This window comes from Camelus bactrianus, chromosome 14 (genome assembly GCF_048773025.1).
Source record: "Camelus bactrianus isolate YW-2024 breed Bactrian camel chromosome 14, ASM4877302v1, whole genome shotgun sequence".
In the NCBI taxonomy this organism is placed as follows: Eukaryota; Metazoa; Chordata; class Mammalia; order Artiodactyla; family Camelidae; genus Camelus; species Camelus bactrianus.
This window is the reverse complement of record NC_133552.1, coordinates 1032562-1049572: the sequence shown is the minus strand read 5'-3', so window position 1 is coordinate 1049572 and position 17011 is coordinate 1032562. Positions and strand designations below refer to the sequence as shown.

The following is a 17011-nucleotide window of genomic DNA, read 5'->3' as shown; positions in this document are numbered from 1 at the left end:
TTTGTTTCATGATCTTTGGAAGTATTCCACCGTAACTAGTTGATTCCCATCTGTAATTAAAAAACAAGAAAACGAAAAGGACAAGACAATGGAACCGTCTACAAGGATGACGTACTGGTGAAACGAGTCACTACAGAGGAAGTAAACAGCTACTCTTCATTACTTTTCAGTTTTCTGGTCACGTTTCCCCAAATACAGCACGATCTTTCACGAAGTATGAAGATATCTTTTAATTTTGTTTGCCTACTCGTTTTTTTACCATTTCATTGATACTATCTGAAATTCAGAATTTTTCATTTTCTGCCCATGGTAACAAAGAGAAGGAGGTTGTCAGAATAAAATGTTTCACAGGGATAAAAGGAACCAGCAGGTGAATATAAAGAGGCAGCAGCACTTTTGCTCCAGCAGTGTTGGTGGAATTGACGGTGTAAGTGGCTCCTGAGACTGAGTTTTAGGTGATCATATCATAGACCAGTTTTATCAAATCCAGCCATTCATAAGCAAAAGGTACATTTCCAAGGACAAAAAGAAAAAAATGGCATTCCCAGCCAATCCACAGAAAAACGCCACCCAGTGTCTTGTGAGTTTAGAATTTGCTAATGATTCCCTCATCTTTTTTGATGGTCTTGCAACAAAATTTACTTAGTATGATTGTAATTGTATTAATGGTGAAAGCAGTTTGCCCAGAGGTGGTTGGAAGGAAGTAAATGATATAATGAGAATAATGGTTGAATCGGTCTTTTTGATTAGTGTTTCTAAATCTAAGTGAGTATGTCACAGCATTTCTGGGGCCAGGATATGGCTGTCTTCCACAAGACTGTGAGCTGCCAGAGCGCAGCCGTGCGATGTGCGTGAGCAGGAAGCAGGGCTTTAGCGGTCAGTTGGGAGCTGTCGGAGCTGGGTTTGCGGGACGGGGCCCCCTTGTCTGTGGGCTCCAGGTCCGCTAACCCCCTGTGTGACCCCCAGGTCGACGCTGTGGCGCTTCTCACAGTTGTCCCAGGTGCGTGCGGGCAGGGAACGACACGCCTTCGGGCCTCACTCTGCACACAGGTGTCCTCTCACCCTCTCCAGGTTGTTGCATTTTTGTCACGAAGCATTGACATTCTTGCTGTGTGCTGACTGGTTGGACGGCCTCCAGGTTTCGAGCTGCCTGGGGCCCCGGCGCAGGAGGCCTGGGGTCGGCCTCGCGGAGAAAGCTTCGTGGACAGGCGCCAGCTATGGCCACCAGTTCACGTCAGAGGATCCACGGCGGGCGTGTGTTGCCTAAGGCGGCTGTAACCAGAAACACACGTAAAACAAGGTTACGTGTTGATCTGCTCCCCCGTGCGTGTTGAGAAATGCAGTGACAGAGGACTCACAGCTTTGTAGGACAGAAACGGCACAGGGGTCAGAATTGCCTGTTTACAAGGTGAATGTGTTCTCTCGTCAGTTGCTTTCAAAGAATTGCCGTTTTCAGGCAGTATATACTTTCAAGGCCAAGAAAACAGGAATAAAATTTTGGGTTTGTTATTTTAAAATTCTTACTGAAACTTTCTAATGTATTTATTTTCATTTTCCCTTTATTCTTGAGTAATGATGTCACAAAATTACTTAAAAATATTTTTGAAAAACTTAAAGGTTCATTTGACCCAAAAATAGCTACTTTTGTGTTCCATGGGTTATTAAACACTCAAGACATAAAGCAGTTTACTGGAGGCAGTTCACCTGGGGGCTCAGGTGTGGTGGTCCGGCTTCATCTGGAATGCTTGGAGCAGACCTTCCATCCTCTCGCCTCCCGAATCGTTGATAAACTGCTGCAATAGTGGTTTGAGTTCTGTGTTTGTGGATGAAACCTCTCTGCTTGAGAAACCACAAGAGGAAGTTAGAGACTAGACCATACACCTGTAGTGTTTCTGGTTCAGCACCTGTGAACAGAACGTCGGAAGTTGAGGATTGTGCCAGTCTCAACAAATTGCTTGTGAGAGATGCCGTTGCTGAAAGCCGGCCCTGGGATGTGTGTTCCTCTCGTGGCCTTTAGTGTGTTTCCTGTACAAATTTGCTTGCTTCTCCGTTTCCCTTTGGAATGAGTTCGCAAGTGTGAGTGGCACGTTGTTCACGTCTGTGCGCTATAAGCATGGTGTTGGCGCCCGAGCGTCCTGAGTTCCGCTGAGTAGTGAGCTCGTGACTTGTGGATGGAGGAGTCGGTGCAGAGGCTGGACTCTGTATCCAGATTACCAACACGGACGTGTTCGGATGTGGGTCCTTTTCAGCATGAGACACGGTGAGTGGTGTGTCTGCGCTCCGGGGAGCGGCCCTGGGTCCCAGACTGCAGGCTCTTCCCCTCAGCACGGCAGGGGCTTTACCTCGGAGCTACTCAGGCCACAGCCCATGTGTGGGGACGACTTCGTGTCCCCGCCTGGCTCCCTTCAAGTCTGCTTGCTTGCCGTCTGCTCGGCATCCCCACTTGTCCGCACGTGCCGGCCCCTGCGGGCCCATGGGCTGGTGGCGCCGCCTCAGCGCCTTCCTCAGACTCCGGTGAGGCCCGGCCCTGCTTGTCTTCTCTTTTTAAATAAAATTTCGAGGTGCATCTGTGACATTCTCCCTGTGCGTTCTTAAACATGCTGACTAGGCCAGTCTGTTCTCATGATTCTTCAGTGTTTCCAAAATTGTTTAATTTTACTTTAATCTAACTGTTATCTTATTGACTACAGGAAAACATTAATACCAATATTATTTGAAAACCACATGAGCACTGAACAGCTAGTCTTCTCTAAACATTAATTTGCTAAGAATTTAGATTAAGTTAGAAAGAGTTTAGAAAGTGTAATGAGAAGGCTGCACACATTTACTGCAGTGTTTGCAAGGAGTAGTTAACTTTAGGATGAGCTCAGTTAGCTTGATGATTGAATAATCACCAGAACCTTTGTGAAAGGATAGACATAGGAGCCACTGGCGGGTGTGGCTGTCGCCGCAGCACCCCTCACTCTCTGGCTGTTGGCTCTGCGTGTCCCTCTCGCAGCTGGACAAAGACGACATGGTGTACATGGAGGCATACGACCGGCTGCTGGAGTCCTGGCTCACTTTGGTCCAAGACGACAAACATTTTCATAAAGGCTTCTTCACCCAACACGCAGTTCAAGTTTTCAATTCCTACATTCAGTGCCACCTGGCTGCTCCTGACGGCACGAGGAATTTGGTAAGTTTTCAGGCAGACTGTAATTCAGCTTCTGCTTCGCCCTCAGCTCTATTTCATCTGTCTTGTCCTGTTACATGCTGTCTAACACCAGGACAGCAGTGTGGGCTCCTTGGGAGGATGTGTTGGGAGCCAGGGCAGGGCTGGGCTGCGCGGTCCCTGTCTGAGTAGGTTCCTGTATCCTGGGCATTGCTGGTTGCTGGCGCCCGTCTCTTTGGTTTTCAGTTGCCCATCTGTGTCTCCCCAGTTGACAAGTAACTTGAGTGACTTCTTGTACCCAAAGGACCATGGATCTTAAAGATGTCACATCTTTTCAGGGACAGAAGTTAAAGCCTCTGGTGTGGGAGGGGCTGTAGGTGCGCAGCTGGCTGTGTGGGTGGGTGGCTCCCCTCTTGTTTCCCTTTCGCGTGCCCCCTCTTGGTAACTCGGGGCATGGCGGGTGCCAGTCCCCAGTCGGCACTGAGGGCTGGCGCTGTCCTTCCCCTTTCCCCATGCAGTGCGGGGGGGCCTTATAGCTCGAGTCTGTCTTTCTTTCCTCCATAACAGACTGCCAATGGTGTGGCCTCTCGCGAGGAGGAGGAAATAAGTGAGCTTCAGGAGGATGACCGAGACCAGTTTTCGGATCAGCTGGCCAGCGTCGGAATGCTAGGGCGCATTGCTGCCGAGCACTGTGTGCCTCTCCTGACCAGGTACACAAGCCAGGGCCCCCCACGGAGCAAATGCCCCAGCCACAGTCCCCAGGGGGGCACTTAGAGTGTCTACAGACTTTACCCATCCTGCCCCCGTCTCAGCACCTGGCGCCAGTGGACGGGAACACACTCATGGTTCAGCCCTCGGCTTGTGCCCTGGGAGCCCAGGTGTCACAGCATAGATGGCAGACAGATTATTGAAAACATGGTATGAGAAACGATGGACCTCTGTCTGTAAAAACTTGGAATAACCAGTTTACAGATGACTGTGTAAATCTTGACTGTTCGTAAAGCCGTGTCTTACTTGTGTTACGAACGATCAGTCACAGTTACGAACGATCAGTCACAGTTCTTAGAGCGCTGTGAGCACGCGTGTCCGTGGCAGCCCCTCCTGGGGGGCGTGCGCGTGCTCCAGCCGCCCCCTGACCCACTCCCCCCCACCCCCAGCTTGCTAGAGGAGCGAGTGGCGCGGCTGCACGGGCAGCTCCAGCGGCGGCAGCAGCTCCTCGCCTCGGCCACTCCGGGCGCGGCAGACGGCCGGGCGCTCGACGACCTGTACGAAGACATTCACTGGCTTATTTTAGTTACAGGTTGGTTGCTTGTCGCTTTTTAAAATGTTGTTGCTACCTGAGCACTCTGAGCCTTGAGCAGCTCCGTGTATTAAAAGCAGCCACTCCTGCCTAGTCCTGGCGAAACCTGGCATGGTGGGTGATGTCGCAGGCCCCGGGGCTCCTGTGACTGTCGGCCAGCACGTCCGCAGCGGTTCATGGGGATTCAGTGGCGCCCCGAGTTACTGCTGCTGCTGGGTATTATTTTGCTGTGTTGTTATTATTAATTACCCCCATCTTAAACATGAAGAAGCTGAGACGCAGAGACTGGCCCGTGGTCACGCTGCTGTTAACTTTTGGAGCCAGAGTGCAAATCTAGGCAGTCTGACTTCTGTTTAGAGTTTATTTCTGTGACCATATTGTCAGTGTTTCTGTGTTTTAAATAATCAGGAAGAAAACCTTGATGGAAAGGCATTCCCAAATATTGACTTTTGATAAAGATGATAGAATTCCTATTGACTTTATGGAATATGTTACTGAAAATTACTGAAAGGCAGTGGAGTGAAAAGCCTGTCTGTCAGTAGAAATCTTAAAATTGATGACTAGAACATTTGTCCGTTGTTCTTTCCTGTATTTTTGAGAGTTAATTATCTGAGAAATAGAAAGTTTCTTCTCATCAAACTTGAAATTAACATATTAACATTTATAATTTACATCAATTTATATGATGTATATAAATCAAATAAGACTGAAAACATTTATAGTGCAATTTGATAAATGTAGATTGTTAAGTGTTCATTTTCAATTTTTTTTAAACTGAAGGCTACCTCTTAGCTGATGATACTCAGGGAGAGACTCCGCTAATACCTCCAGAAATAATGGAATATTCCATTAAGCATGCATCCGAAGTTGACATTAATACAACACTTCAAATTTTGGGATCTCCAGGAGAAAAGGCTTCTTCCATCCCAGGGCACAACAGAACAGATTCTGTGATTAGGTAATATGAACTCTATAGCTGTGCTCTTGTGCTTGATTCTGTTTTATAAATTCTGAGTTGATGGGTAGATGGCTCGAGTGACAGGCACGTTATAAATCTGATAATGAAAGAAGATAAAACTTGGAGAAGCCTTGAAATAAACAAGGATGGCAAGTACTCAGCATATTTAATTAAGCAGGCCACGGGTGAGAGCTGACAGCTGTACCGAGTACCGAGGAGAACACACGTAACGTGACTCTGAATACAGCGAGACTGAGGGGGCCTTCGCTCCAGACCCTCCGAACACGATCCTTGACCGTCACCAGAAAGCAGGGCTAATGCAGGTACAGGCGCCTCAGTGAAGTGGAAGCACCAAGAATAGGAAGTTCTTAGAAGCCAGGAGAACGTTAACATGTATTTATTGCTCAGTAAGCTGAGCCTGCTTTGCAGGGGCTTTCCTAATCTCTTATAAAGTAGAAGTGTTTGTCCTGAGTGTGCGGCCCTTGAGAGCCCCGTCAGGTGGTGGGAGCAGCGTGCTCCCGGGAGAGCATTCGCTGTGCCCCCCGAGGAGCAGCCGCACCTCCTTGCCGCGTCACGGGGAGTTAGGAGTCACGAACCTGGACTGAGTGGCCCCTGAAGGTGGATTTGAGGACAGCATCTTAGGTCAGCGTCTTCAGCTTTAAATTTAAATTGCAGGCAGAGATAATAATGAAATAACATTGGATGTTGTCAGTGGCAAAATCAGCAACTCAAACAGCGTGCTGTCCCCTTCATTCTTTCTATTCTAATGCGAAAAAAACATAGATACCATTTAAACCTATGCAATAGGAAATACGATTTTTTAAAAAATTGAGCTCTTAAGCTAATATCAAGGAAATGTTTGGGAATTTATTTCCTTTAGTGTTGCATTCTCTTATTTGAAGTAAAATGTCAATGCTGTATTTAAAAGTTCCATTTCTTCCTTTTGGGGTTGCTGTCGGCATTGGATTAAGTGTCTGGAAATCATTGCTTTTGCTCTGATTTGGCTTGTGGTGAATGTAGATTTCAGAGGCAGCTCATTCTGGGGCGCTGTCCTCTTTTGTTCTGTGCCACCGTTCTTGCCTGGGCAGCTCCCTCGTGAGTGTTTCAGTGCTTGTTCAATTTTTGCCAGTCTTGCCGGTGTGGGAACAAAACATTTTGGGCTCTGAGAGCACAGACTGTGGAGAGTCGAGGTGAGGCTGGGACAACAGCAAAGCACCACTGTTTTCCTGACTGAGGAACTAATGTGAAGTCGGATGGCACGAGAGAAGCAGTCCTTGTGGACTCAGGAAAAGTGGCTCAGACTCCTTGAAGAGATCATCACTCGTCAAGTAACCCTTGAGTACCTGCAACGTACCAGACGCTGTTCTGGGCACTCGGGTCACATCAGCGAGCAAGTCAGACCAGGCTGCTCTTTGTTAGGGAGAGAGAAGCAATCAGTGACTCGTGAGCGTCTCAGAAGCACTGTGGGGAGGACGGGGCAGGGCGAGGGGCTGTTTCTGGTGGTAAGTGGTGTGGTAAGTGAACTCGTGAGCAGAGACTCGAGGTTGCGGGGGAGGCGGGGAAGGCTGTGGGAAGAGCGTTCTGAGCACAGGCCTCGGTGCTGGCCTGGTCAGTATTGGGCCGGGCGGGGACTGGGGGGCGGGGTGGAGCTGGAGGGAGACCTGACTCGGTAAAGCTTTAGGTCTGTCATGTCCTTGGCTTCTGCTATGAGCAGAGTGGTTGCTGTTGTCGGGTCTCGAGGAGGAGGTTTGTTTTGCTGCATCGAGAGGGAGCTCTCAGCAAAGAAGGAAGCGGGAGGCCGGGTGGGCCAGTTGCAGTTGCCCCCGGGAAGGATGGCGGCCCGGAGCGGAGCCACCACAGTGGAGGCTGCAGGAAGCCGAAGGGTTTGACTCGCTGTGCTGACTTTCCGTTTGTGAAACGCAAAAGTGATTGAGATTCACTTGGAAAGCATGGGGACGCCTTTAGAGAGCGTGCTTAAGAAACTGGTGTTGGATGGAGGTGTTCATCTTGGGGTATCGACGATGAAACCTTGTTGATGTCTTCATCAGTTGTTTCTTCGGCTCCCTCAAGCCGGGTCTGAGGGTGCCGTGGCAGTGTGACAGGAGGGACAGCGCGCCTAGGCTCACCTAACCTGTTGAGGGGGGCGGGCAGGAGAAGAGCTTCTTGAAAGAGATGGCATGAACGCTGGTCCTTGAGGGACAAGGGGGAGTTTGCAGTAGACAGAGGAGGGCAGGGGGTGTTCCAGAAGTGACAGATCGCACTGGCAGAAACCTGGAGGGAGAGCACGGCTTAAAGCTAGAGAAAGTTTGGTGTGGCTGGCATTTCAGCCTGGAGGGGAGAGGTGTTGGGTGAAGATGGAGAAGGGGGTGGGCACTGGGCATGGGGCTCAGGTCAGGAGATGGATGTGATGCAGGGTCGGGACCTGATTGGGTTGTTTTGAGGCATGAGAATGTGGAAGGTAGGTTTACAGGGTGACCAGCTGGGAAGCATGTCAGTAGTGGTTGGGGGGATGGGGAGCAGTGGGGCAGGGGACGGGCTCTAGGACTTTGCTGATTGGTGATGGGGGTGGGTGGGGGGAGAAGCGAAAAATCCAGAGCCTCATTTACCTGCCTGGGAATGGTCTGCCCCCACGTTACCAGAAGGGCAGCAGCATGCACTTGCTCTGAGCCGCTGGGAGGGGTTGGCGGGCGCATGAGACCCACAGGGCTGCGGAGGGGGCAGCTCCGGGTGGTGCGGCACCGGTAACCAGGACCGTGCTCTGCATTGAGGGAGGGACCCAGGCGAGTTGTCCCTTAGCAGATTATTAGAAATAATTTCTGATGGTAGATCTCCTTGATTTGGGGCATGTAACTTGGCAAGAATTTCGAAAAATTGAGGATCTCTGCTTTTTAAAAAATGCCTTCCATTTGTTGATATGAACATGTTTTTCATCTGTTAAAATGAAAAACAGGAATCAAGTTGTGTTCAGCTGTCTTAGTCTAGCAATAAGTAATATTTTTTATTAGATATAATGGGCGAATTTGCCCCATGAATCTCGTTCAGATATATAACATTTTATTTTTTCATTGAAGTGTGGTTGATGTTACTATATATTATATAAGTTACAGGTGTACAGTATAGTGACTCACAATTTTTGAAGTTTACACTCCATCTCTAGTTATTATCAAATATTGTCTGTATTCCCTGTCTTATACCTAAAATTTTATCTTTAATAAATAATGTGTGTGACAGTTTATTTAAATCTCTGTTACATTCTGCTCAATTGTGTACTAAGAAGTATTGTAGCAGCTCAATCTAGAAGACATTTTTAACAGTCTTATGATCATTGGAAATTTTAGAAGTATGTATTTAAATATCTAGACATAACTTGTTTCAAGGAAGTATATGATGTGGTTGATAAAATGAGTATAAAAGTTTAATATATTAGGATAGTATTCTATGGGGAAATGAAATTAAGGATTTAAGGAGAAAAAGAAACAGTCAGGTGTTAAATGTTTGTTTTTCAAATGGATGATCATGAGGTATCAGTACTGTGAGTTAAATTCAGCGCACTATAAGTGCTTACTGTAATTTATTCAGATTCTGTGAGGCTACCAATTACATTGTTTAAACTATTCTTACGGGATACTTTGATACGTCAACTTAAAATGTATTGTGAAGTTGTTGGGGTATTGTCCACGCTCTAAAATAATTGTTAAAAGTTTGGGTACTGGTGGCATAGGGAGTAAGTGTATAGTCAGAACAGAGGAGCTTCTGGGGTAGAGCCTTGAGAAGCACCAGCTTTAATAAAGGAAGAAGGTCAGAGGAAGAGGCGGGTCCCAGGCTGGGAGGGTTCGGCTGGGGGAGCCCAGGCGGCAAGTGCAGGGAGGAGACTGTCTCGGGAGGCGGGAGGCTGAGTACTTCTGAGAACCAGGCCGTGAGATTTTGTCACAAGGAGCAGCCTGCGGTTGTCCTGGGAGCAGAGCGCAAAGTAGCTTTCCTGTCCCTGCGTGGATGCTCCTGAAGTGGGGTCATAGTGTGCCCTGTCACTCCGGTCCTTTGCTGCTCCGCCTTTTAGCCGAAGTCGAGCTAAAGGTGCGTCCCTGGTGCTGCCCATGCCACGCCCAGAGCAGAGACTTCCCGCGGCTGCGGTCGTGCGGTGTCAGCACCACGTGGCACGGGGAGCGTTGTGTCGGAAGGACGGCAGGTGCACTTAGGCTGGTAATTTTTCTTGCAACGTTTTTATTTTAAAGTGCCATTAAAATTAAGTTTGTTAGGAAATAAATACGACTACCTGATTTAGAGGCAAGGCTCAATATTCAAAACATTCTGGATAAGTCAGTTACCAGATCCTACACCATGAAGTGACCGGTGTATAAAGACAGAACGGTGCCAGCCTCGGGAGTTTAAAGTAGCATTTACTCTGAGCTTTTAATTGTGTGTATTTCTCCACTTTGAGTCTGAAAAGTCCCTTTAGTCAGTGACGCTGACTGTGTCACAGCCTCAGCAGAGGGCCCGCCACTTTCTTGCCCCATCTCCTCCCCTCCTTCCTGAATGTCAGCAGCAAGGGGGCATTGTCTGCAGTCTTACTGGTGAAAATTTCAGAGTTTAGAAACAGAAAAGGACTTTTAAGAAAAAAATATGGTTAGAAAACTATTAAGTAGATGAAAGAATAAATGACTTCCTTTTTGTACCTACAGGCTATTATCTGCCATTCTCAGAGTTTCAGAAGTTGAATCTCGAGCAATAAGAGCAGATCTCACTCATCTCCTCAGCCCTCAGATGGGCAAAGATATTGTGTGGTTTCTAAAACGCTGGGCAAAGACTTACCTCCTGGTGGACGAGAAACTGTATGATCAGGTTAGAATGTGACACTGTTTACCTTCGTTTGCATGTATGAGGATGGGGGCTGTAGAAGTGAGCACATTTTTCGTGGTGTTTTCTCATCAGAGTTGTGACTAAGCTGAACGTCGTCCACGTTGTAGAAAACGGGGCGGCACGCTGTTATAACCGTTCTTAAATGGGCACATCATTTGATGCTGCGTATTTTAACCTCTCCTAAGTTACACTTAGCTTTTTGGGAATGGACTGATCTGTGTTCTTTGTGTTTGGTGTAAGTACATCACTGTGTTAATCATACGTGAATAAGTGAAGCCAACGGGAAGATCACGTTGGGAAATGCCTGTGGGTTGAGGATGTCCTTCTTGGCCTTTTAGAAATGAGTTCATTTATGAAATCGATGTGCAGTAAGCAGGACTTCAGATTTAGTGCTCATTTCAGTTTGATCTCTCTGTGGGGTTGTTTTTTTTTCAGCTGATCTTTCCTTCTGACCTTGAACTTGTTCTCTCTCTGAAGATAAGTGTGCCATTCAGTACGGCATTTGGAGCAGACACAGAGGGCTCTCAGTGGATTGTGGGCTACCTCTTACAGAAGGTCCTCAGCAACCTCTCGGTGTGCAGCAGTGAGCAGGACCTGGCCAGCGACACCGTGCAGCTCCTGGTCACGCTGGTGGAGAGAAGGGAGAGGTGAGCGGAGAGCGTCTCTCAGGTCGTTGGGTAGTCTTTTTGGGCAGCAGGCAGCTGCCTGGTCCTAAGTCCAGGTAGACCCTGCATTTTCAGAGCACTGTGTTTAAAAAAATACACTGTACTATTGCTACAAATGCGAATAGGGCTCTTCTGTGTTACGACTGACGGCTGCAGTGACTGGGTTTGGCATCAAAGAATCTGATGAATAACATATAATTTACTAAACATGGACTTTAGTAATGTACAGCTTTAAAAACACTTTAATATAGAATATTCTTATTTGAATTTTCAGGTATCCCATTGGTGTTACCCCATTTTAAAGATGAGAAAAACTCACAATTTAATAATTATTTTAATTTAATTTTGCAAAGTAAAATTTTCAGTGCCTTCTACAACAAAGTCTGGAAATGTTTTCAGTTTTCTTACTACATAGGAATACTATTGTCATTGGTGACTATTTACTGAATTCTTATACTTGGCCAGGTGCCGTTCCAGACACTTCGTATCTAGTGTTTGATTTAAGCAGCACACCAGTCTTGGCCACGAGATGTAGGGCTGTTGTTTCTTTATTTTACAGATCAGGAAACTGGTAACTAAGAGAGGCTCATTTTACAGCATCAAACAACTAATGTGATTTGAAATGCAAGCTTATGTGACCCTAAAGTCTGTACCAAGTTTACTGTGCTGCACCTTAAAAACCAGTGAGCCCAGTGACCCTGCGCCTCTGTGTACGCAGGGCAGGTGCAGCGCAGGTCACATGCCTCGTGCTTTGTTCTCTCTCCCTGTAGGGCAAACTTAGTGATTCAGTGTGAAAACTGGTGGAACTTAGCTAAGCAGTTTGCAAGCCGAAGTCCCCCTCTGAATTTCCTGTCCAGCCCTGTGCAGAGGACGCTGATGAAGGCCCTCGTCCTGGGAGGGTTCGCACACATGGACACGGAGACCAAGCAGCAGTACTGGACAGAGGTAACAGCCCCTCCTGCTTCGACTGCGTCTCCGTGCCACCCGCTAGTTGTCGTGTGTCTGTGGTGCCATAAAATGGTCTGTGGGGACGCACACATTTAGGCACAGCAGGTCAGTGCTTAGCCTTGTCCACGTCTGCTTGTGTGAGGACACAGACGCTGTGGACTGGGCTGAGGGCAGGCACGTCTCCCCTGCTGAGAGCCTGAGCTGGCGCTTGCTTCTTCCAGGAGAAGCAGTGGTGTGTCCCCTCGTCTTGAACGAGGAGGTGCAGGTGAGCCGCTCTGTTAGTTTGCTGCAGCTGCTGTAGCAGATGCTACAGACTTAGTGCCTTAAACCTCAGGAGTTCACCGCCTCACGGTTCTGGGGGCTGGACGTCCAAGGCCAGGGTGTGGGCGCAGGGCTGGTTCCTTCTGGGGCTGTGCCGGGGTCTGGGGCTCTGGCCTCCCCCCGAGCTCTGGTGCTTCGCTGATGTGTGGTTCCTCAGCTTGTGCAAGCATCGCCTTATCTCCACCCTCATCGGCACAGGCCGTCCTCCCCGTGTGCACGTCTGTGTGCACGTTTCCCCTTTTATGGAAACATCTGTCATGTGGGTTAGGGGCCCAGAGGACCTCATCTTAATTTAAACAATTACGTGTGAAACAGCTGTGTTTCCACATAAGGTCGCTTTCTGAGGGACTAGGGATTCGGACTTCAACACATTGGTTTTGGGGGGAACGTCGTTCAGCCTGTAACAGCCATCGTGGACACAGTGTCTTATATAACCTTTCAGTTGTGAACCAAGAGTTACTGGTGTGGGGGGGTTGACAGCCTGCGGTCCCTGTGGCTGGAGCTCAGTGTCTGAGGAGGGACCCAGTGACAGAAGCAGGTAGTAGTCTGGGACTTCAGAGCAGAAGGAAACCAGCCTGACCGCATGTTTCTGGGTTAAATAATTGTGTTATCATACGTGCAGCTTTAAATAGAGTTAAGGTATCACTTCATGAATATGTGTGTTTACTCTTACACCCTGGGCAGGGCTGAGGATCTGAAGTGTGGCCAATGCGAGAGGAGCAGGAAAGGAAAGAAACAGTCTAGAGCTTCGACCCAGTAGGACAGAGGTTGAAAACTGCAGCCCGCAGACCAGATCTGGCCTGCTGTCTGTTTTTATAAGTAAAGTTTTATTGAAACACAGTCGTGCTCAATCGATTACATCTCCTTCACGGCTGCTTCTGCACTACAGTGCAACCGTAATTGAGTATTTGCGGTAGTATGCCCTGTGAAGTCTAAAATTTACCCCCTGGCCATTTATGAAATAAATTTGACAGTCCCTACAGTGGAGACTTAATTTTTTAAATCTTTTTTTGGGGGGAGTGGTGATCAGTTGGAAACAGATGAGGATAGTGGCAGAATTCTGTGAATGGCATTGAGGAAGGCATGGTCTTCCTTTTTTTCTTTTGAACTTAAATTACGTAAGGGAGTGAGATGATAGCAAACACACGCTTTTCACAAACAGTCATTTCTTTCAGACGTAATTGACACGTGTCACTAGAAGTTTAGGCGCACAGCCTGGTGTCTGACTTACAGATACTGTGAACTGGTTGCCACAGTAAGTTTAGCCTAGCACCCCTCGCCTCGTGGCTGCCAAGAAAAGGTTTTTCTTTTTCGATGGACACTCACCTATATTCATTCTGAGTGGGGTGAACAGGCGTCCCTGTACCTGGCCACCCGTTGGTGGACACTTAGGTGCTTCCATGGCTGTTGTGTTTGGTGCTGCTCTGGGCATAGGGTTACATGTATCTTTTCAAATTAGTGTTTTCCTTTTCTTCAGATAAATACCCAGAAGTGGATCATATGGTAGTTCTATTTTCAGTTTTTTCAGGAACCTCCACAGTGTTTCCCATAGTGGCTGCACCGATTTACTGTCCCACCCACAGAGCACGGAGGTTTCCCTTTCTCCACATCCTGCCAGCACTTGTCGTTTCTTGTCTGTCTGATGACGGCCCTTCCGACAGGTGCGAGGTGGTTTCTCAGAGGGTTGTGATTCGCATTTCTGGGATGGCCAGTGGTGTGAGCGCCTTTCCACATGTTGTGTGTGACTTCATGTTTCCCAGAAGTCAGGGGCACCTTCAGGTGGAGCAGGGAACAACTCACGGTTCAGGTGGTCTTTGCTTTGCCGTTTCTGCCTCCAGCAGTCAGAGCCGTTTTGGAAAGTGAGTGTGTATCCCAGGTGAAGAAGCAGAGCACATGAACCGAGCTTTTGGAAGATTCATGCTTTATGTTCGTAGGTTCTTCAGCCACTTCAGCAGCGGTTCCTGAGGGTGATAAATCAGGAGAACTTCCAGCAGCTGTGCCAGCAGGAGGAGGTCAAGCAGGAGATCACGGCCACTCTGGAGGCCCTGTGTGGCATTGCCGAGGCCACCCAGGTTGACAATGTGGCGATCCTTTTTAATTTTTTAATGGACTTCCTTACCAATTGCATTGGATTGATGGAAGTTTATAGAAATACCCCAGAGACCGTCAACCTCATAATAGAAGTGTTCGTAGAAGTCGCACATAAGCAGATATGCTACCTTGGAGAGGTAAGGGCTTCCGCTTTCATTCCCTCCATGTGGGAACTCCTTAAAGCTCTGGCAAAGTAGCAGAGTCTTTACTTCACATTTAATGGATGTTATTTCAAATGATGTTTGTATGCCGCCAGAAAGTTTTTCAGAATGACTGTTTTCAAAAGAACTCAGCATTCAGAGGAAGGTAGATTCCTGCCTTAAAAATGTTAATGGTAATTTCTTTGGCTAGTGTGTTGCTCAGTCAAACTCATTCAAATGAGGAATATTTGAGAAAACAAGTGGGTTATGGTAGGCAGTTCTACCCATTTCTCTGTGGTGATTCCTATGATTTAGAACGTTAAGTGGCGGTTTGTCTCTTCGTTCTGTGATTGGGGTGGATGCTTAGACACACCGAGTTTCATATTCAGGCAGTGAAGATGTCTGTGTGTGTGTGTGTGTGTGTGTGTGCTTTCCTGCAGTCCAAAGCTATGAACTTGTATGAAGCCTGCCTCACTTTGCTGCAAGTCTACTCAAAGAATAACCTGGGGCGGCAGAGGATAGACGTCACGGCGGAGGAGGAGCAGTACCAGGACCTGCTCCTCATCATGGAGCTCCTCACCAACCTGCTGTCCAAGGAGTTCATCGACTTCAGCGACACAGGTGACCTGCGCGGCGTGGCCTCGTCGGCCGTTAAGTGGAAGTGCTTTTCCCCCCCGTGTTTAGTCCATTTTTTCTCCTTGTTGTGAAAGTAACGTGCTCTTAATAGAAGAACTTCACATGATCCAGAGCCAAGTGTAAACTGCTTTGGTAGTCTCCCTTTTGGCTATTTTGCACGGCTTTTTTCGTAACTACTCCAAATACGATTTTATATTCTGCCTTTTCATTAATGTATTGTTGGCCTTTCCCTTGTCTTTAAAATTTCCGTAACTTCTTGATGGCTGTGTGGTGACCTGCATTTGGGGTTCCACCTGTTTTCCTAGCGCTGGGCATCTGGAGTATTTACAGTTTTGCTGCTGCAGTGATGTGTCCGTAACTTCTGTGGACAAATCTCTGTCTACATTTCTGATTATATCGTTACTGTGTCCACTGCTCAGAGGCTCTTACTATATTGCTTTTGAGGATGACTGTCACACTGTTTCTCACCGGTGTTTAAATGTTATCACTCAAGAGTCATTTTTAATCTAATGAATCAGAAGTAGTATTTTTTTAAAAATTTGTGTTGCTTGCTTAATGAGTAGAACAAACTTTTTCATTGGGTATATGGTTTTGTTAGATATTTGTTTATAGATTTTGATCCCTTATCTACTTAGGTTTTAGGATTCTTACTAATTTTCTGTGCATTCTTTTTGTGTGTGTGTGTGAGACCCAGTTTTTAAAAATTTTTATTTAAGTATAGTCAGTTTACAGTGTTGTGTGGATGTGCTTTCTTTACAGATTAAGGATAATAATCCTTTGCCATATTGGTAGCTTCTTTATTTTTTAACATACTTTTAAAAATAGTTTATTTTCTTTTTATTTATTTACTTATTTTAATGGAGGTGCTGGGAATTGAACCCAGGACCTTATGCATGCTAAGCATGAATTCCACCACTGAGCTGTACCCCACCCCCTACCCGTAGCTTTTTTAAAAGCTGTATTTTTATGCAGCACTTAATTTCCGTATTTTCCCGCATTCCTTTCCAGTTCAGAACAACCCCACACACCTGTGAGAAAAGTAAATATTACCATGGAAAGTGTGTAACTCATAGTGTGCCCAGTGTTTCTGTGGGGTCAGTTTTACTTTTCAAAACCACTGCCTAGGCACGAGCGTGCTGCCGTCCTTGTGGGAGAGGAGTGTGAGCGTGGAGTGTCTGCTCCAGGCACCCCGAGACCCTGAGCGGCCCGGGACCACGGCCGGTGTCTGTCGTCCGCCTGCTCGGAGATGCTGCTTGTCCCCTCGTGGGGCGGGACCTGCCCACCTTCCTGCGGGGGGAGGGGAGCTCTGTGGCGCCGTCGGCGTCCGGCTGTGCGACCGCTGGTTTTCCCTTTGCAGACGAGGTTTTCCGAGGGCAGGAGGTGGGGCCGACGGCCGGCAGGCCCGTGTCAGCGGCGGATGTCGTGCTGTACGGGGTGAACCTGATTCTGCCCTTGATGTCCCAGGACCTCCTGAAGGTAACTGAGGACACGAACGTGCTGCTGGAGCTGCGTGCGCTCGGGTCTGAGGGCCTTTCAGACAGGAACACACCTGATTTAATGGAGGGCTGCCAGTACCTGCTTGTCTGTTACGTGCGTGTGAAAATAGAACGTTTGTGTTACTGTTGCGTGCCCTTCACGCTCATGTGTGCTGCTCCGTCCACGGACCTCGCCTAGGCTGCCCCGAGGCCTCGTTCTCTGACCACCACCGTCAGAGAAGGACGGTTCTGCCAGAAACAGCTCTGGTGTTCGCAGCGCAGGCTCCCTCGTCGCTGTCAGGCGCGTAAAGTGAGCTGCGTGTTTGGTGTGTTCCTGGGGTCCTTCTCGAACTCCTCTCTCAGATCCAGGGGCTGGGCAGCAGCCCCTCCACGTAGAGACGGGATGCTAAGAAACCAGGGCTGGTGCAGGTTTAAGGATTGTACCTTCTGAGTACGTTGTGCCTGGTGC

The 17011-nt window shown here is 47.9% G+C and overlaps 1 protein-coding gene across 5 annotated transcripts in view; it reads left to right on the top strand.

The window, feature by feature from the left end:
• XPO4 (exportin 4) overlaps positions 1 to 17011 on the top strand; it is a 102773-nt gene that overhangs the window by 75900 nt on the left and 9862 nt on the right. For 4 of the 5 annotated variants that reach the window (XM_074377881.1, XM_074377879.1, XM_074377882.1 and 1 more), the window contains 10 exons: positions 2999 to 3175; positions 3719 to 3861; positions 4309 to 4451; positions 5232 to 5409; positions 10089 to 10248; positions 10702 to 10913; positions 11702 to 11876; positions 14135 to 14428; positions 14872 to 15052; positions 16425 to 16543. In XM_074377881.1, the coding sequence (XP_074233982.1) occupies positions 2999 to 3175; positions 3719 to 3861; positions 4309 to 4451; positions 5232 to 5409; positions 10089 to 10248; positions 10702 to 10913; positions 11702 to 11876; positions 14135 to 14428; positions 14872 to 15052; positions 16425 to 16543 (1782 nt within the window). The remainder of the gene's footprint in view (positions 1 to 2998; positions 3176 to 3718; positions 3862 to 4308; positions 4452 to 5231; positions 5410 to 10088; positions 10249 to 10701; positions 10914 to 11701; positions 11877 to 14134; positions 14429 to 14871; positions 15053 to 16424; positions 16544 to 17011) is intronic. The other variant, XM_074377880.1, reaches the window with a different exon arrangement.